We start from the raw sequence: 19,381 nt of genomic DNA, 5'->3' as shown, positions 1-19,381 counted from the left end.
TCTTGTCAAACGGGAGCTGCGTCCCATATAAGAAAATAGGGTAAATTTGGATATTCCAGAGTTATAAATAAACGGGTGAAAATTTTTCAGAGATAGAAGAGAGGTTAGAAATTAGAATATCAATCAAGTCGTTTTTCCCCCTTCGAATATGAGATTCAATGCTGCTCTCGTTTGATACATCCTGCGCTCATTTCACTGAGCAGAAATGCACGCATCAAGCTTGGTCAAGGCTGCGGAGACCCAAATGCGTGCAGACCAGGAATGTGATATGCAGTACTTTCATAGTATTATTTTATACCTATTTATATTTTATATATTTTCTGTATATATATTATATCAAATTTGCAGCTTATAATATATAGATCATAGAACTACTAAATTTACGCTGATTGAGTTCTATGAAGTTTTTTAACAGGAAGATTTCTATGAATATAAACAAGATTTTTAAATTATATCTTAGACACCTAACAACCCACTCTCTGTCTAGAGGAGTAGTATTTCTACTAATCTCTAAAATGCAGAAGATCAAATTCTCATACACATGCGTAACAGAATGGATGAGCTTGAACATCTTCATTCAGAATTTACTGAACTAGATAATTACTCTTCTGGTTCAGAGCCTAATCTTTACTGCTACAGGCAAGCTAAATCGCATTTGATTCTACCAGCTAATTAGTGATGTAGGGTCTGTAATCTGCCGCTACAGCTTTAACAGAGAGGAGTGTGCCATTGCCTAATCCTCCGATGGCTTTTTAAATAGATATTTCGCGTCGAGAGCTCACTATGAGAAGGTAGAAAAGATAATATATGTTTTGAGTTGAGGTCAAGAATGGGGCCCAAGTAGTTAACTAACTCACTTGAGGGGGGGCTGTGGCCACTGACTGGTCCAGGTGTTCATCTTCACTTACAAAATCAATCGCAAACTTCTCAGACAACACCCAAGATCTTTGGCCGCCAGCCGATCCTCTTGATGCGCCGTTGTTTAATCTAATTTAGAGTACGGAGTAGTTAGGACAAACATAACCACCCCCCTCAGCCATGGAAAGCATATCTAGTGGTACATTCTCCACGCCACCTCATTGCACAGCGGACTTTTGTTTGATACCGGTATGTATGCCATCTATTGCTGACATGGGTGATCCACTCATGACATCCCCAACGCCTCAAGAAGCTTCTTCCATGGGGCGATCTCAATTCCTGCAAGAGCCCAATTGGTCAAATGCCCTACTCCAAGTTGGCGTTTGTATAGTTATAACTAGTCCATTGCAGTTATGTAACTATATATCTTACAATATATCAACAGATAGGAACATCTTCTCCCTCCGTATCTCAACAAATAGCTGATGTTCAGCGGCTCGTTGAGAAGTCTGGTGTGAAGTATGTCATGCATTCAGCTGGAACAACTCTAGGTATGTGTATATACGCTTTCATAGTCTCGCTCTATTGCTCCTGACTGGTGATAAAACGTGGGATGTATTTTCAATGCTTCTATCCTTTCTATCTATTCCACTTTTCTGTTAAATAATAGACTTGAATGCGTCTCCACATGCCTACTACCTGAAAAGCTGACGAGACTCCAAACCATCCAGAAGGCTCATGGGACGCTGTTTTTGCTGTTATTGGGCAGGCACATACCATGCTACATAACGAGGGTATTGTTCGTATCCAGACAGATATACGGGTTGGGTCCAGGTGAGCGCGTTGTCCTCTGATTCGATATTTTAACTTTGTCACCACTGACTAGTAAATCTGCAACAGAACCGACAAAGTGCAAAGAATGGAAGACAAAGTGGCTGTTGTTGAGAAACTCCTGGGAAAGTCTTGATAGTTTCCAGTTGCGCAAAGCTAACTTTTTTGCATTTTTTATTGCATTGAACGAATGGGTTTCAAGTGATTCGTGCCCTTTCAATGGTAACATGTGGCCATGTCAGTTGATAAATGAAGGAAAAGAGGTGGAAAAGAACTGGCAGAACTTCGATGTCATGTTAAGTAAATGTATACACGGAAGAATAACTATACGAACGTAAACTGCGTAAGCTAACGGACATGTTTATATTGCCGGTTTGTCCGCACCTACGATATGTAAGTTTTGGTGTGAATCGGAGTCGGAGGCTGATTGTGTGACCAAGCATGACCAAGAATAAATTTACATCTAGTTACTATAACTAACTTCATTTGACCTCAAGCCACTTCCTGGTCACCTTTGTGTTTGCACTAATCCACTCCCGAGCGCTTTTATATTGACCCCAGGGCACTCCCGGTTGCTTTTATGTAAAATCTGCTACATATGAGAGGGGGAATGTGAACGGATCGCAATGAAGGAGCTGTTACCAAAGAGGGCTTCTGCAGCTGTGTAGAGAGGACCTGGATTAATTCTCCAGTCGATGTCAGGCCAGTTTTCGTATTCCATGTGGTGCTAATATTCTTGCCATTTAGTGGAAACGCGACCAGGAGAAATAAAGTCAGTAGCCCGGCGCTTTAGTTTCCGAAACGGTATTTTTATACAATATCTGGCACGGTTGTTCCTAGCGATTCTCTTAATATGCTTATACATTAGTTACATGGGGGATTGAGGGGGTTCTCCTGCTAACTTATGTAGCTACTATTGGGTTAACTAGCTATCTCCCTGATTGGGGCGATTCTCGTCACAAAACTCGTCGGCATCCCCCTGTCAAAATGTCACTGTGGGTGTTGTTATTCAGATAATTCGGCAAAATTCGAAATACCCAGACGTTGGTGTCCACCTGGTCTTAAAGACAGTTGGGCCTCCTGAGAAGATATGGCAATTATTCGGACATTGGCGATTATTGACGAACATTGTGAGATTCAGAACCTCTGATATGCGGTGTGGGGTTCGGGATCCATCTTTCCAAGGCGAATTGTCTTGGTTTGATGGCATGCGCGCCTCGACGCTGTGAATGTGGATTATGTAGACTACCCTCCGTAGTTCCAGAGCACTTCGCATAAAATGAGCCGGGCAGATTCATACAATCCTTAGGGAGTTCACTCGCAGGTACTACGCTGTACCGTTGAGTTCAACCGGGGCGCAAATTGCCTTAGCAGGCCGGTATTGAAAGTTGTAAAGGCTGGAGAAACAAAGGATTTCCCTTGGGTCCAAGCTCGCTAGAGAGTGGCCAGTACCCATAAAACGACTCCGCCCGACAGCCTCCGTGCAGCGACGGGGTAAATCAGAAGACCCGAACTGTTCGCAGCCCGAAGTGTCGACCCAGATATTAGGGTGGGGGTCGCCTAGATTCACCAGATGTGATAGCATACCGCGATCGCTGCACCAGAATATCGCCCCCCTGAACATGGGGCCGTGAGTTGAAGAAGTGGGAAAAAGTCGGTTAACACGACCATCCTTTTATCTATCCGCGCTTCGCGGAATTTAGCAATTTCCTCGCCAACGAGGAACTGCTGCAGCGGAAAGATAACAAAGCCAGTGGAAGATATATATGCTGTTGCGCAAGACCTAGGTTGCATGATTTAGAAGCACTAACCGACTACATGAAGCAAGACCACCAACCAGAAAAATAGTGTATGTTTTTTCGCTATTGTTGCTCGTGACCAACTTCCAGGGTTTCTCCACGGACGGTCTGCAATGAGCATGGTCTGCCGTAGGGTTAAGCCATTTCGCCTTTTCTGGACATAGGCAACGACTGCTCGTGCGCATACTGCCGTCGCAACGGGCAAAGCTAAAACTCCGGAAACTTCACCGAGGAACTTTACAGATTTATATACAACCTCTTGGTTAGTTGCATTCGCCATCTAGCACTGACTGGTTGACGTCCTAATATGGCCAAGACTACCCAGGAATAGAGGGCGACTAGGGCATAGAAAGCCACAATAAAGAGAGTGCTTCCGCGACAATGAAGCGTTTTCTTTGTTAGTGACGATACACCATGGTCGGAACCGATAGGAGCCCCGTCCAGTGAGTCCTTGTGGCTTGATAGATCATCAGGGGGGTTGTGCGAGCCTTCTCCATAGTACTCCTGAGGGATTCGGAGCCAGCCAAAGGGCTCAAGTGGGATGGAGTGGAGGGTGGCATTCAGGAATCATCGACATAGTTTTGGCATTGAAGAGCAATGTGAAAATTGCGGACGCCTACACGATATAGAGAAACAGAACATTTGTCCAAATTCTTTCGGATTGATTTTTCGAAACAAATGGGAGTAGCTGTTGGTTAGTTAAATATATATTAATTGCCGACCTGCATCGTTTTTGCGCCGGGAGAAATAATACGAAAAAGGGGGCTCCATGAATGCTAGTTGCCAAAACGCTATAAGGGAGTAGCCGTGTTTGTAGAGTCACCTAGCATGAAGTCAAAACATTTCCTTCCATTACCGATGCTGGAATACTGCCTGGGTCGGTGATTCCTGGGAGAGGCGGGTTGAAGTACTGTCATTCGGCCGCCCTCCCAGTATCAGGGTTTTCAGACGGAGACTCCGCTGATGACTTAGACTGCTGAAAAGGCACCGTCGGGACCTGAGGGCACGTGCATAGCGTCAATCAATCGTATCCGCAACTTGGCAGAAAATACTGGGCTCGGGTGGAATACCACCCACACAGTTGGCATAAAATCTCAATAAATGCCGGCGTGGGAACCACTTTATTTGCGTCTTAGAGTCTCGACTGGTTGCGAACGTTAATTTGCTGTGCGGATTGGGATTTGCGATTGGAACCATTGGCACTCAAAACGTCACCTCAATTCGAAGTAGTCGTGATAGGAAATCATAGCTACATTCCTTCTAGCAAAGTTGCCTTTTTCCGAGCATCGAAGGTAGTGTGGTTTTGAGAGGTTAACCACACGACTGGGAGGTTGAGAGTCTCTGCTGAGGTTGCACAACTTGGGTTAAGCTTATTTAAGGTTGACGCAGCCGCAAAACTCTCGCTTCACCGAGTAGTTACAGGTCACAAGCAAGGAAGCGGAGCGGATGGGCAGCTAAAATATACGTTAAGTACGCTTCAAGATATTTTGAGATAGACAAGGTAGGCATGGAGAAGACACCTACCGACTTCCAAAGGTTGTCAGTTTGTTTGGTGTGCTCCTTGCTATCTGAAACTGTGCATTTACTTCCTTCCAAGCCAGCTGGACGCGATGAGGATCGAATCATAAAAGATGAGAAATAATATCTCAACAACATATATGATACCCTAATCGATATCATTATGGACGCGATCATACAGTTGTTTCTCTACCTTTCGTTTCTCCTCTCTATACTTCATTTGCTGCGAGACGCGTCCGTACTTCCACGCTTGATCTTGCTCATCATCCCGCTCACTCCTGTTCCGTGACCGCCGTGGAGGGTTCACAAGCCTGTGAGGATCCTCCACCATTTTCCCAAACACCGAAAACCCCCAAACCCTATCTATATCGCGCAAAATTTCCTCGAGTGTCCATGGGTTCACAGCCCGCAACATACGATTTCTGGGACGGTTGGATAACCGGTAGTCACCAAATAATACAGCGAGTCGATGTCGGGTTGCAATGCGGACGGTGTTGATTTGCACGATAACACCCAGTTCCTTCAGTTCCCGCAGGAGGACGTGTCCTCGTACCCAGGGGATGATTTTTTCGCGTTCTTTGCTGAAAGTATTATAATATATTTCTTTGGAATTAGGTGAGAGAGAAAACCCCCACGCGACTATTGCGGTCTGTAGGTGCACGGAAAAGATCTGGCGGAGGGGAGAGTCGGGATGAGCGGGCAGGAGCAGCTTTTTCTGGTCGAATTTGGGGATTGAGCGTTCAGGGAAATTAGGGTCAGTTAGAGGTGACTCTGCCTGTTTGGGATTGATTGGTGAATAGAAATGTGTCAACCAAAGGCACAGTTTTCGAAGATCATTCCAGTCGGCCCTCATCCCAATTCGTTTCAAGATTTCATTCCACTGGTGAGCTGAAACATCAACTCCAACGCTTACCAAGTTTTGCAAGATGCCAGTCATATACGTGATTGCACGGAGATTCTCCGGAGCTCTAGCTTCTTGCCTCCCTGGCCTCCGGACGGGTAGTATCTTCTTAATCATCAGATCTAAGCTCTGTTGTGAAGGGGGTATGCTATGCTCCCTCATTTTATCAAGGATAAGAGGTATTCTTTGCCAGTCCTTAACCTTTACCGCATTTCGGAGAAGGATGTTATGGTCATAAATATCTTCGGTAGATAGGATGGTAAGAATTTTGAACACCATACGTGCCCGCCGCTGGTCATCTGCAATAGAATAGGCAGCAAAGAGGTCCTCTTGAGTCTTAAGGTCCTCGAAGACTTCCGGGTGCAGATCACTCTGCAAAAGCTCATTCAATACAAAGTCGTCTCCGTGCGAGGCTAATTTCCGGACAACCCTCGAAAATGCAGTGTCACCTATCGAAATACCTTCCCTTTTCAAAATATCGAGCTGCTCAGATAACTTTTTGGCATTCCCCGCCTTCAAGGCCATCTGCCTTAGAGTCTGTTGTCCGATCGAGGTAGCTCCAAATGCTTTGACACCAGCAACGAAAAGTTCAAACGTGAAAGTCTTCGTGGCAAAAAAACGGGCACCGAAGTTATCACTGACATAGTTCTCTTCTTCGTCGACCCTTGAAGCGGTGTCGTCACCTGTTGCACCATGTGGCTGTCGCTCAAATAGTTCCAAGAATTTCCCATCATGGAGGAGTCCTTTCAATGTTAAATTTGCTAAAAACAACTGGTTTTCTGCCTTCGTCCCATAGCACTGCAGATATTGAATTAAAGGCTTAACGTCCTGTACGGTTCGGGGCAGATCGTTCCGTTGTAAGAAGAAATCATGCATCGCCAAAGCATCAGGCATCCTTCCAGCCCCTGAAAGTTGTGGCATGGCAGCAGAATAGACGTGATGATTATCGAAGGTCCTGCATATTTTCCTAAACGCTCTTAAACCGCCGTCAATCGAGGCGGCGGACTCAAATAGCTGTAGTAATATAGCATTTGGGTTTGACAGATGTGTGTCTTTTAACCTTTTGTGCCACTCCATTCCCTTCGCAAATAGGCCTTTTTTGAATAATCCAACAACAACAGATTTGTAATATTTTTCCCTGTCCCACACCTTCCCCGATCGTTCATAAAGCTCAGTGGCGTAAGAATGTATTTCGCTTAAAAAATCATCTCGTTTCCACCCAACAGTGATAAAGTTTTTCCAAAGAAACGAAGCATAATCGCCTTCCACCGGTAGATCCACTGGCTCCCCTCTCTCCCTCAGCCCTCTCCAAATATCAATTACGCCATCATCGCCGTCATGCCGTTTGCGATAAAGAAGCAGCAGCTTCCACAGCTCAAAATCATTTGCGAAGTGAGGGTCGTCAATCAACTTGCTCCCAATATCTCTAGAATGACCAACATCCGATTCAAATTTGAGCTTTTCGGGGTCCAAAGCCCAGTCCGCGGACCGAAAGGCTGCGCATTCGTTCAAATAATTCGAGAGCCGACAGGAAGATGGATCTGTTCTCTTTCCATGGTGCGGGCTCGTGTAGTCTTGTAATACCGGTTTTGTATTAATATGGCGCTGGAAATTAAGGGAGGATCCATGTTGTCTTCTCTGAGGAGCTGTAGGTCGACTGCTAAGTGGTTTCGCAAATTGAGCTCTTCGTACCGGTCTGCAACGGGTCGCAAAATCGATTTCCGCTGAAAATTTCGCTGAAGAAGCTTTACTCTCCTGACACCTCGCATCGCGCACTGCGCACCGTAGGCATTTTTCGTCCAATTGCAGTTTATCGAGTCCAGCTGGAGTCACAATGAGAGTACTGAGAAGGGATAACGTAGAGTGTGAACCCAGCAGCTTCTGGGTGGCCAGTTGCATCTAGGCTTGCGAGGGAGAACGGGCACCGAAGGCTGGCTGATTCAGTCGGGGAATAACGGGGAGCCCAAGGACGGTTTTCTATCTGCTCTATATCCCATTCACGAATATGACATACAAACCCCTCAGGGAGACTCCAAACAAAAAGGAAATGTGAGTGGGTAAGAGCGAATTGATTATATATTATTATTATAAGCAGATATTGCGAACTTCTTACGGAGAAAACGGAGAACAGAACGCGGCGATATATCGCCGCGTGGGATGTACGTGCTAGTCCTAAATAAGGCTAGGGTGTCCCAAATAAGACTAGCGCGAAAACGAAAGAGAAGGCTGGTTAGATCACGTGCAGCACCCGGGGCGTGACAACTGTTCAAGGCCGCCTGTTAATAACATGTTAGGATTTCCCAGATGCCCCCTATATCCACGAGAAATACTAGCAATTGGGCCTTTTTGCCAGGATGTCTAACATTACATAAGAAGCAGTGCCTAACTGTTGGATGTCTGAAGTGGTTGTATTGGTAGCCTATCTCAGGGATGCTATATACTATTGTGCGGTGCGCTAGTCCATAATAGGAAGCCTAGGCTCCAACAATAACTAAGTAACATATCAAAAGCGGATTAGCCCTGAAGTAGGTATATTCACGTGATCTGCTGACCTCATCCTCAAACCAAACCACCAACATCACCTCACTTCGGCAGGGAACGATAAACGTTGTTCACACGTCAAGCATCAACCATCACCACGTCTACCATTGACCCTACCTCAGTTCCCCAGTTCAATCTCTACAACTTCGCAGCCATGGTGTCCAGAACCCTCCCCAGGATGGCCGGGTAAGCCTCCCTCACATACGCCCCTTCCAAGTTGCTCCGAGCCTCCCCAAACCCAGCTTAGCGCAACATCGACATCGATTCATCAATCTCCATGTCTCCAATATATATATATATATATATATATAAATGCTAATGTATCCAATGTCCCTATTTAGATTCGTCTTCCGCGAAAACCGTGTTCCCTATTACCAGCGTCTCTTCCAGAGACATGACGGCAAGCGCATCTGGGAAAAGGTACGATCCCCCATGCCCGGCCCTCTTTAAGGTCGAGATGGCGTCCTACTCCGAACCGGGACGCCAGGAGGAACAAAATCGAAAGGTAGATGCAAATGATTTGGCAATCTAACATTGGTATAACACAATACAGACCCATCGCAGCCCATACCTCCTGTATCCATACTACATTTCCCTCTTTGGCTCCTTCTTCGGTATGTTTCTTCCATCCTGATATATGTACCGGCCAAAGGAGCTTTCAGCAGCTAACGAGGGCCAATTGCTCCCTGAAACAGCATCTTTCTATGCCATGTCCCGAACAGTCCTTGTGAGTTCTATTACTCTTTCTTTCCTTTCGGACCAGTTCCTGCCCCCTCTTAATTAAGATATGGCAAACAGGGAATTACATCGTTCTAACCAATGTTGAATACAGGGCTACAAAACCTGGATCTAAATCTGCCATTGGCAAAGGGGCAATGATCAAACCTCGCTGAACCTTACACTCAAATGGCATTGATGTTTGTCAACCAACTATATTAAACGGTTACACTGCTGGAATTGCGGTGGGCAATGATGGAGAAGGGTTATGTTTTTTTGTTGTGATGCATACTGTATATATAGAATATGAGAAGCATTGTATTTAGAAAAAAAAAAAAAAAAAAAAAAAAAAAAACCCTGACAACTCCCCTGCTTCGTTTTCTTCTTGCTTTTCTGAAGCTCTGTAATCTGGTTATTATTCAGGACCCCTGTTATCCGACTTGTATCCTAACGATGAGGCTCTATGATGAAATATTTGATACGGTAGATCTGCAAGCTTATGTATCTGCGTGGTTATCTGCTTTCGACAGTAAGTAGCTGCCGGATATCAAATACTCAAGCAAAAGATGTAAAATACATTGATCAAAAGCAAAACATGTCAGACCTCGGTTACATGTTCCACCGATTTCCTTTTTTCCATTTTGAGCCAGTATTGGACGATTGGAAACTCCGCTCAAAGTCTACATACGAGATGTCAAATGAAGCCACCAAAATGAAGTTGTAGTAAACATCGAAAAAAAAAAAATAATAAAATAAAAATAAAAAATAAAAATAAAAAATAAAAACAATAGGGGTTAGTGGAAAGGGAACACTTCCCCCCCTTTTCGCATCGCCCAAAACAAGCCACCATCAAAAACCCCTTGCCCTCCACTTCGTCGCCCGTAGCATCAAACAAAAAACAACCCCTTCACAACACCTACCCCTTCCTCGTAGTCCTCTTCAACCCCCTCTTCACCTCCCTCTCTCTCTCCCTTCTCCAAATACTTCCGCTGCTCCTCGGCAGACATACCCCTCAACAGCCTATCACGTTCCTCTTTCTTCGTCTTCTCCGCCAACAACTTGCGTTCCTCAGCCTTCTCCTCCTCATAAGCACGGCGGAGCTTACGAATCTCTTCCTCGCGCGTATTGCGCAGCTTGCGACTGACCTCGGCGCGGAAGTGGGCGACGGAGACGAGGCGGTCAGTCAGGCGGAGGAATTGGGTGAAGAGGGGGAGGGTGTGGGTGTAGTTGGAGGATTTGGGGAGGCGGAGTGAGAGGTTGACGCGTTTGCGAGGGGTGGTTTCGTCGATTCTTTGTTATGTGTCAGCGTCTACAATGGGATTTTACATGTATTTGTTGTTGTTGTTGTTGTTGTTGTTGTTGTTGTTGTAGTAGTGGTGGTGGTGGTGTAAATACTTACTTCGTAGGCTTATCCAGCGGCTGATCCGTAATGATCAAATACTCAAAATCATCTCCAGCCCTCGCAACAGCCTCGACAAGCTCAGCCGTAAGCATCATCTCCGTAATCTCCGCACTCTCGCTCATAACAGTCGCCCAATCCGGCAACTTCGAAATATCCCTCGTAAACGTTAGGGAGATGTCATACCGATCCTCACGTAGCCTGCGCATGCAATTCTTATGCACAATCCCAAACACAAACCCGTCATAGGCCGAACTATTACTTCCCCCCTTAGACCGCTGCTCAATCATCTCGCTCTCCACAGCAGACGGCGCAGGAACAAGATCCTTCTCCTTCCCATCAAACGCATACGCAACACACTCCACCCGCTCCACAGGCGCCGCCCATGAGTCAAAAAACAAACTAACAACCTGATCACCAAGCATGTAGAGCGGATTATACCATTTGAGCAACCTAATCGAGACATCCAGGAATGCCACATTCTGCCGCCCAGTCGCATACATCGTGAACTCCGTCCCAGTCTTCTCCTTCAACATCGACTCCGGCACGTTCACGCTGTCAACACCACCAGCAGCAGTATCATCGTCAGCGTCAGCGGACGGCGGCTTCCGTGCCCGTGGACGCCCATCATACCCCACGACAGCAAATTCGCTCTCGAGCGTGGGCAGATGCGCCTGCGCCCACTGCTTGGCCTTGCGCCTGTTCTTACCCATGCCCCATACGTGCACGCACAGGAGGAGGATGATGAAGGGGATCACGAAGGCCTCCTGGATGAAGTCGCTGGGCTCGACGCGTTCCCAGACGCGGTACCATGCTGTGTATAATACGGGGCGGGCGGCAATTGGTGGTTGGAGGGTGCTGGTAGCGGCGAAGGTGGTGGCGGTGGTCGTGGGTGGGCCGTGGGCTGCTGCAGGGGGTGGTTCGGGGATGTTTGAAGCGAAGTCGGCGAAGTCTGGGGATTTGGGAGGGGGAGAGAGGGTTAGAGTTGCGAGTGCAAATTGGGTTGCAATTGTGTTTGGCGGGGAGGTGTTTATGTGGTAGGGTTTGTGTTGTGAAGGGGGCTAGGTCAGCAAACGTACCTACATCATCCCCGCCGGCTGGAGGAGGCTGCGCTTTTCCCTTGAACAGGTTCTGAAGAAGACCAGACATTGTGAAGTGTGGTTCTCCTTGCAACCTCAGAATTCCGTGCCGTGGCCGAGTGGGGAGGTTGTTGGTGGTGAGAGTCCGGTTCTTTTGGGGGATTTCCAGGAGTTGGTGGAAGCTGCTCAAGGCCCAAGTTAGTGCTTAGCCAATGGGTGGTTGCCCGTCAGATTTACGCCCATTTCACTTCACGCTTCTAGAATGGAATCGAAAATTGTTGCCGTATGAGCTCGGTATGATTGATGCAACATGCAAATTAATTTTTGAACAAGGGCAAGTACCTGAATTATGATCAATCAGAGGATCAGGAAAGGAAGCTATGCGCAAATTATGAAGCGATTGCATACAACGATAGTTAATAAATATAGATACATCTAGATACATGAAAGGAGTTGAGAGTGCCGTTAGATTATAAAACCAATTTCTACCAGCAGCCGGCTGGCCCTTGACCCTTTGTCCTCGTTTTTTATCCAATCCTACCTATCCCACTCTATTCCACAACCCACCCGGTCCTGCTGGTTTCTGCCCGTGCTATTAATAAAACACCTTTCCGGGAAAAAATAAAGTAAAAAAAAAGGAAAAAAGAAGAAGGGAAAGAAAGAGAGAGAGAGAGAGAGAGAAAGGACGGTATTCAGAAGTGTCCCAAACTCCTCATTGGTATAAAACGCGAAAAGAGATCGTAAATTACATTAAAGGGTGAAAAATGGGGCTTGAGACACCAAAAAGAAATAGAAAAAGAAAAAGATTTATATACACGTCGTATCAATCGTCAAGGGCCCCATAGACAGTCCTCGTCCCGTACGTTCTGTAGTAAATTGTTTGGAAAAAAAAATTAATAATAATAATAATGATAAAACAGAACAAAAAAAAAAAAAAAAAAAAAAAAAAAGATCAATGCCGGTAAGCTGGCGGCGGCGTATGCGATCGGTCCCAAAACCCACCGCTACCGCTGCCACTACCTACATAACTACCCATCGCCGAGGAGTTTTCATCCTGGATCCTTCGCGCGATTTCGCTGGCCATTTTCATCATCCATGCCTGCTCGAGGATGGAACCGTTATGTGCTACTTCCATGAATGAGGGGGGAAAGGACTGTGTATATGTAGGTTTTTCGGGCGGGTAGGCAGATGCAGATGCAGGGATTGGAGCTGGAGCGGGCGGACCCAAAGGAGCTGAGGGGATATTTCGGATGGGTGCTGTGTCTTGTCGTGGTGGTTGGAAGTGATGCGAATCTTCGGGTTTGGGGTTTGGCGATGTCACGTTTCTATCTATTTCGTTTGACGGTAGAGGTTGCGTGGGGCGGAGGGGAAATTCATGGCCAAATTCCGCGGGGATGGGTGGTCTTCGAATGTTTGTTCTTTCGGCATCATCACGGTCGACGATGCGGTCACGGAGCGTTTGTCGACGGCGAACGGTCGAGTTGCGCACCGGCGACACAGGCGGTGTGACAGGATCATCATCGTTATTCTCTTCCGGGATGATAGAGCTGGAGTATACAGATGCGGCGCTCTTGGTTGTCGTCGTGATCGTCGAGTCTGTACATGAGCTTTCACCACTGATGCTCGCCATGTCATCTGTGGGTTTACGGTGTGGGCGCAGGTCAATAACTCGCTTCTTGCGTTTGCGGGCGTGCGCTTTGGAATGGCGCGCTGCACCTAGACTGAGGCCGTAGCCGCTATAGCCCGATGAAGGGAGGCCGGGGCGGCTTTGGGAGGATGCCACGCTTGCAGTGTCTTGCGAGGAGAGCGGTGCGCTTGCGACCGTTATGTGTGATTGCGTTCTGGATAAGGGTGGGCTCATGGGAGAGACGAGTCCGCTTGGCCCATCTGCCTGCTCTATTGAACCGGTCCATGCCCGAAAAACGACTTCGCGAATGGATGGGGTGAAGAGGGAAAGCGTACGTTGGGAATCCGTCAAGGCGGCTATACGGAGGGCGTTCTTTCGAGAGAAGAGGGAGTGCATCTCGACGCCAGAGTCAAGAGACAGTGAGGCTATTTCGGAGATGGAGAGAACGTTTCCGAAGGAGTCGACGGGGTCCTGGGGAGGGTTTAGGAGCGGGTCCTGGCCTGGTCCTTCGAGGGATGGGTTTGTGACTTGATCACAGGTGGTTTCAAGTTCACTGTATTCCGTGCTCCACAGGCGCAAGGAGAGCCTATGTATAATTGCGGGAAGCTCGTCCATGAAAAGGATTCGTAGCTGGCCTTCGATTTCTTTCTGGAGATAGTCGCGGACAAAAGGGATGGAGTCGAAGGTTGATGAGACCTTCAGGGATTCAAGGGGATCATTTCGAAAGACAACGGTGATGCCTTTTTGTTTTGAGAAGACGAGGATAACGAAGCCGGAAAGCTTTATATCAGAGAGGGTGATTTGGAGAGGGATGGTCAAGCCGGTTCTTTTTCAACCAAATTATCGTTAGGCAAATTTGCAATCTAGTTTCCAACAACCACAGAACAAAAAGATTAAAACATAAGACTCACGCAGCAGCAAGAGGCTGAGGAGACGTAAACGGATGCCTCGTGAGAAGATACGTATTCAAGGGATTCGCCTGCACACAAGTCTTGAGTGTGAGAACCGCGTCCCCAGCATACGACATTTTGAAAATCCCACGAAATCGATCCTCGGCCAGATCTCCGATTTCCAGAATCTCCAGCTCGGGCGGGTTAGAGCCCAGATTCAATTCAGTGACGACGATATCGTCGACGATGATGGGTGGTTTAGGAGACTTGTTCAGGGCCGCAGTGAGCAGATCTTGGGCTCTGGTGTAGAAGCCTGCGTCTGCCATAAGCGGCGACCAGTTGAAGTTGAAGGCCATGACGGTACAACCGACATGGGGGATATGGGCGAGAAGAGGTATTAAAATATGAGAGATGAGAGGATGAGAGTGTGAGGGGATGAGAGGGTTTGATGGTGGAGTGCTATGGATGGGATTTACGTGTCTGAAGATGGAGAGTGAAATTTGAGGAAGGGGAGAAAAATCAGGTTTAGGTTCCGAGTCGCATGCGGGCTGTTTGCGGGTGACGGAATCCGGTGATCTGAGTTAGTTACCAACCAACCAACTAAGTAAGCACTTAACTAACTAGTTAGTTAACCAACGCAATTCACAGCCGAGCCGGCCATCAAACCGAGTCGGCCACAACTTGAAACGCGGAACAAATTTACCAACTTCCCTGCTTTGACGCGTCAGGATGCCAACAAATTCACAAATACAAATAAAAGAAACTCTAGAAGGAGAGAAGGATGACCGAAAATGTATACATACTGCTTTGAACAATAAAGAAATTGCCACTGTTCATGAAGCAGCAAGGCAGGCTGTATGATATTTCATGCTTCCCTCTTCATATTGATCATTCCTCACATATGAGCACAAATTCACACTGGTTGACTCAAGTTGAAGAGGAAACTCTTGTTTAAATAAGTGCTGAGTTTGGTCAAATGAGAATTGCCCTTTAGACCTGCTGTTTCTTAAAAGAAAATGATGCATTAACTTCTTCCTGTATAAGATTTTTATTTTCTCTGCTCTTTGAGTTAACAAGAGTTGTTTCAAATCTAGTAAGACATTGTATAAAGCTTCAAAAGTTGGTATGCTAAATATAACAATTATAAACAAGTTAAGTGTAAGAATATTAAGAATATCTACAAAATAATTTGATATCCTAAATGATAACCTACATTGGATAAGATTCAATATGAAGATATCAACAACTTTGATGAGACTAAGTTTATAATGAGACTCGGACATTTAAATGCTATTATTTTTTATTATTATTAAAACAATAATATAATAAAAATTCTTATTTATCTATCATTTTTAAAATTTATAAATTTTAGTTCTTTTAAATTTTTAGAACTTTATATAATTTAATTGAAACAAAAAAAGTAGCAAAATTACACATTATATATTGAGAGCGAATCAGCCCCTTTTTCAACTGCGTGCGTGTTCCTATAAAAATAACTTCTATGGTCTGGCTGACACCTTGTGAGAAACAAGACTAATACCTAGCCATTTGCGAAACATAAACCGACTCTGATATAGGATAGTAGAAGGGGGGGAGAAACCCATCGAAACAGATATCCAACGGCATGGCTGGAGGATATCATCCACCTTGAACTCAACGATGCATGCTCTCGAAGATGGTAACTGGCAATCAGTACCTTCATCTGTGGCACATTATGCAGCTCTCTTGCATGCTCATGACACAATATCCAAGTCCACATCCAACTTCGTTTTTATCTGTAACCAGGCATGGGTCAGCAGAAGACACAGAAACACAGAAACACAGAAGAAACCTTCCAAGTTCCAATCAGTCAATCAGCCAATCCTTCGCATCCTTCTCCCCAAACTCAGCAATCCCAAATGCAGTTGGTTAGAATCCCCCTCAAGCAGAGAGGGTTGCCCGTTACACTTACTCGGAAAGGAACATGTCTTTGCGGAGTAGATCATTTTAATAATGCCTACAAGTTAGGCTCAGAACTACTTCCGGGTTAAACACACAAAACACATCCGTCAGTGCCACGGAAGGAAGACGCATCAGAAGAACCTGGAGGAACTTGCTACGATGGGGCTGTTAACGTGGTAGTTTCAATCTCAACCTCAACCATAGATGAGGGCGCCTGATATATCTCAGCTTCCTTTTTCCTAGGGACCTAGCCAGAAGGATTGACCAGGCATTGCTAAAAATACCATCTTACATTGTTGGGTATGACCGGCCGGTCGCCGCACACCTCACGTGATGTTCGCGTGTTATCAGTTAGCTGGTCCCACCAATGGAAGACCAACCGTCCCACGCAGACTACTGTGGAGGGTCACATGACCCAATCGTTGTCTCAGCAACGCATACCCTAAACCATTTATGGTAATACGCAAACTTATACTCGACATCTCTGCATCCGCTGACAGTTGCATACATGCATATATCATCTATTTCCTGCGCAATAATTATTTTCAATCTGCACGTTTTGATAAAAATCTTCCTTTGATCATGCGCTGTCATGCGCTGTGACATATCTCTCCTCTCCCCCTCAGCATCCCCTAAGAAGCCTCCACGAAGTATGAACAGCAGTATGAGCAGCACATGCACCAGGTCTATAACTGCTGTTGCTGCTACTCCCTCTACGAGAAAAGTGTATGGCAAGGGGCAGACAATTGCTGCGCGTGCAGTTCTCGAACGGGATATTAACAATCATGTTCTGAAAAGGGCTTCTGCTGCTGGAAGAAAACAGGAGCGCATAGAGTCCGCGATTGATAATATGATTACGGCTGTCTCTGCACTTCAGGTGGGCGCTGGTAATGGAACGACAAGACGTCTAAATGAACAAAGAGAAGAGGAAGTCAACACTTCAATCAAACTACAAGCAGATACCGAGGAGGAAAGGGAACAGCAACAGCCCATCATCAAGCTGCGGACACTAGAAGCCCAAACACAAGAACAAGAACAAACCAACCCAAAAGCCAACCCCAAACGAAAACCCCGCCGATCCTCCGGCCGTATCGAAGACATAAAGCTAACAGACTACGTCCGCCCCATCCTCAACGAAGCCACCTCCCCAATCTCCTCACGTGGCATCCAGCGATTCGCAAGCTGGTCCCGGCGCGCGGGTGACATGTTCACCGTTGAAAAGATCGCAGAGGGCTCATACGGCGAAGTCTACCAAATGCGCTTCAGAAACGCTGATATCCCATCCGAGAGAAATAACAACAACAACCTATCCAAGTCCCGAATGGCACGTCTGAAGGCCTATTATCGCGATGGCGTGTTTAAAATCATTCCCGTCCGCGCGCAGCGGGGTGTCGGCTCGAAGAAATTCACCTCAGTCTCCGAGATAGTGGCGGAGGTGCAGCTGCTTAAGCTCCTGGATCCGATCCCGGGATTTGCCAGGTTTAGGGAGGTGCATGTTGTGCAGGGGCGGTTTCCGGAGGCGTATCAGCAGGCGTGGATGAGGTATAGCCAGACGAATAAGGGGGAGAATTGTCTGAACCCCGATCCGAGTAAGGCTAAGTCGTACCCGGATACGCAGCTGTGGGCGGTTTTGGAGATGGATAACGCGGGCGTTGAGTTGGAGAGGTTTGAGTGGGGTTCTGCTTGTGAGGCATATGATATCTTTTGGGGGGTTGCGTTGGCGTTGGCGAGGGCGGAGCAGTTTGCGGCTTTTGAGGTACAATTTATTATTATTCTTTATTATTATTACTTTTCTTTTTTACATGGTGGACGATATTTTTTTTTCCCTTATATTATGTGTGTTTGTCGCTGACAGCTTTCACAGCACCGGGATCTGCACCTTGGCAATATATGTATCAAACCTACGAAAAACAGGATTTCGACGGTGGGATTGCCTAAATCAATCAATGCGGCGTTGCAGGGAGATCTGACTGGGTTTGGATTGAGCGGGCTTGAAACTACGATTATTGACTATTCGCTTTCGAGAGCGGAGTTGCAGCCAGAGGGAGATCTGAATGAGAACGAGTCGCAGAAGAAACATCCAGTGGTGGAGATTGCCTGGTCGGATCTGGATCAGAGGCAGATCTTCGGCGCTGTTGGGCGGGATGAAGATGAGAAACCCCTTCGAGATACTTATCGATAGTATGTTCCCGTTTACCTCCCAATATATATATATATATATATATATATGTAACTAGTCGTTAAACCACGCATTGTGTCTCCTAACACTGCCTTCTGTAACATCACAGTATGCGGTCCCAAGTATACCACCAAGACGACCTTCTCAGCCCGACGCAACCCGCCACTAAACCCGGACAATGGAAAAACTACAACCCCAGGACGAACCTTATATGGCTCTCATTTCTTCTGCAAATGCTCATGAAGAAAACGAAACCATCTCCATGCCCTTTCCCGCGGCCGGCGCCAGGACAACGGCAACAGCAACAGCCACAGCAACAGCCACAGCAGCAACGGCGGCGGCCACTCACACAACGGCCCGCAAACCGCAAATTGGACAACAACATCCTCATCAACCACGGAAACTCTCCATGCAAGACGTTGAAGAATGAGAAGAAAACGCAGCAGCCCCATGTCACAAGGGATGACGAAAATGGCAACAGGGGGAAAAAGGCTGGGTCGGGCGTGGATGTGGATCTGGATATTGCATGGCGGAAGCTGGAAGAGGAGTTGGGAATGCGTCTACAGACGACGGCGGAGATGTTGAGTGTGCAGTGCGGGATTGAGGAGCTGTGTTCTGCTGGGGATCTGGTGGCTGTTGCTATTGGGGCTGGCTGGTTGGGGGAGGGGGATTTTTTGTGTTAGGGTTTGTTGATTGTCAGTTTGTGGGGGGGGGGGGGGGGCGGCCTTCGTTCTTGGATTATGTATAGAGGTTGGGGGGGGGGGGTTCCCAAATTTGGATCAATTTGGATCCCATGTTTCCCCCCGGTTTGCATATTTTTTTACCGGGAAAAGTTCCCTTTATATTTTTCAGCAAAGAAGAAAGCTTTTAATGGTTTCCAAGGTTTTAGGGGGTTAATGGGATTATTATTATTAATATTAATAGTATTATTACTCGGGAGGGTAGTTAGGAGTAGTATTAGTAGTGACGATGATATTTTTATTTTTTTTTATTTTTTTTTATTATTTTTATTTTTATATATAGTATAGGGGGCATAATAAAGGGAGAAAAACTGATAAAAGCTGGGAAAGAGTTTACCTTCCACCCCCCCCCCCTTGAAAA

The 19,381-nt window shown here is 46.5% G+C and overlaps 8 protein-coding genes across 8 annotated transcripts; 4 read left to right on the top strand and 4 right to left on the bottom strand.

Moving 5' to 3' along the window:
- Positions 1–205: 205 nt before the first annotated feature.
- Positions 206–412, top strand: PADG_11356 (uncharacterized protein; the record flags this gene model as incomplete). The annotated part of the gene is made up of 2 exons (XM_010759606.1): positions 206–284; positions 363–412. The coding sequence occupies 2 exons, from the start codon at positions 206–208 to the stop codon at positions 410–412; spliced, it is 129 nt and encodes a 42-aa protein (XP_010757908.1).
- A 719-nt stretch (positions 413–1,131) lies between these two features.
- PADG_02041 (uncharacterized protein) lies at positions 1,132–1,825 on the top strand (the record flags this gene model as incomplete). Its single annotated transcript, XM_010758874.1, has 4 exons — positions 1,132–1,239; positions 1,304–1,409; positions 1,590–1,692; positions 1,759–1,825. The coding sequence occupies 4 exons, from the start codon at positions 1,132–1,134 to the stop codon at positions 1,823–1,825; spliced, it is 384 nt and encodes a 127-aa protein (XP_010757176.1).
- Positions 1,826–2,698: 873 nt separating this feature from the next.
- On the bottom strand, positions 2,699–3,313 carry PADG_02040 (uncharacterized protein; the record flags this gene model as incomplete). Its single annotated transcript, XM_010758873.1, has 2 exons — positions 2,699–2,957; positions 3,021–3,313. The coding sequence occupies 2 exons, from the start codon at positions 3,311–3,313 to the stop codon at positions 2,699–2,701; spliced, it is 552 nt and encodes a 183-aa protein (XP_010757175.1).
- Positions 3,314–5,154: 1,841 nt separating this feature from the next.
- PADG_02039 (uncharacterized protein) lies at positions 5,155–7,806 on the bottom strand (the record flags this gene model as incomplete). Its single annotated transcript, XM_010759379.1, has 1 exon — positions 5,155–7,806. One exon carries the CDS (start codon positions 7,804–7,806, stop codon positions 5,155–5,157), a length of 2,652 nt encoding a protein of 883 aa, XP_010757681.1.
- Positions 7,807–8,602: 796 nt separating this feature from the next.
- On the top strand, positions 8,603–9,301 carry PADG_02038 (uncharacterized protein; the record flags this gene model as incomplete). The annotated part of the gene is made up of 5 exons (XM_010758872.1): positions 8,603–8,634; positions 8,790–8,868; positions 9,002–9,062; positions 9,144–9,175; positions 9,281–9,301. The coding sequence occupies 5 exons, from the start codon at positions 8,603–8,605 to the stop codon at positions 9,299–9,301; spliced, it is 225 nt and encodes a 74-aa protein (XP_010757174.1).
- Positions 9,302–10,052: 751 nt separating this feature from the next.
- On the bottom strand, positions 10,053–11,713 carry PADG_02037 (uncharacterized protein; the record flags this gene model as incomplete). Its single annotated transcript, XM_010758871.1, has 3 exons — positions 10,053–10,455; positions 10,565–11,516; positions 11,644–11,713. 3 exons carry the CDS (start codon positions 11,711–11,713, stop codon positions 10,053–10,055), a joined length of 1,425 nt encoding a protein of 474 aa, XP_010757173.1.
- An 882-nt stretch (positions 11,714–12,595) lies between these two features.
- PADG_02036 (mitochondrial distribution and morphology protein 34) lies at positions 12,596–14,516 on the bottom strand (the record flags this gene model as incomplete). Its single annotated transcript, XM_010759378.1, has 2 exons — positions 12,596–14,096; positions 14,182–14,516. 2 exons carry the CDS (start codon positions 14,514–14,516, stop codon positions 12,596–12,598), a joined length of 1,836 nt encoding a protein of 611 aa, XP_010757680.1.
- A 2,177-nt stretch (positions 14,517–16,693) lies between these two features.
- On the top strand, positions 16,694–18,963 carry PADG_02035 (HASPIN protein kinase; the record flags this gene model as incomplete). Its single annotated transcript, XM_010759377.1, has 3 exons — positions 16,694–17,857; positions 17,966–18,282; positions 18,390–18,963. The coding sequence occupies 3 exons, from the start codon at positions 16,694–16,696 to the stop codon at positions 18,961–18,963; spliced, it is 2,055 nt and encodes a 684-aa protein (XP_010757679.1).
- Between the last annotated feature and the right edge of the window lie 418 nt (positions 18,964–19,381).

This window comes from Paracoccidioides brasiliensis (genome assembly GCF_000150735.1).
Source record: "Paracoccidioides brasiliensis Pb18 unplaced genomic scaffold supercont2.2, whole genome shotgun sequence".
Classification (NCBI taxonomy): domain Eukaryota; kingdom Fungi; phylum Ascomycota; class Eurotiomycetes; order Onygenales; family Ajellomycetaceae; genus Paracoccidioides; species Paracoccidioides brasiliensis.
Note: the sequence above shows the minus strand (reverse complement) of the source record. Positions and strands in the feature narration are given on the sequence as shown.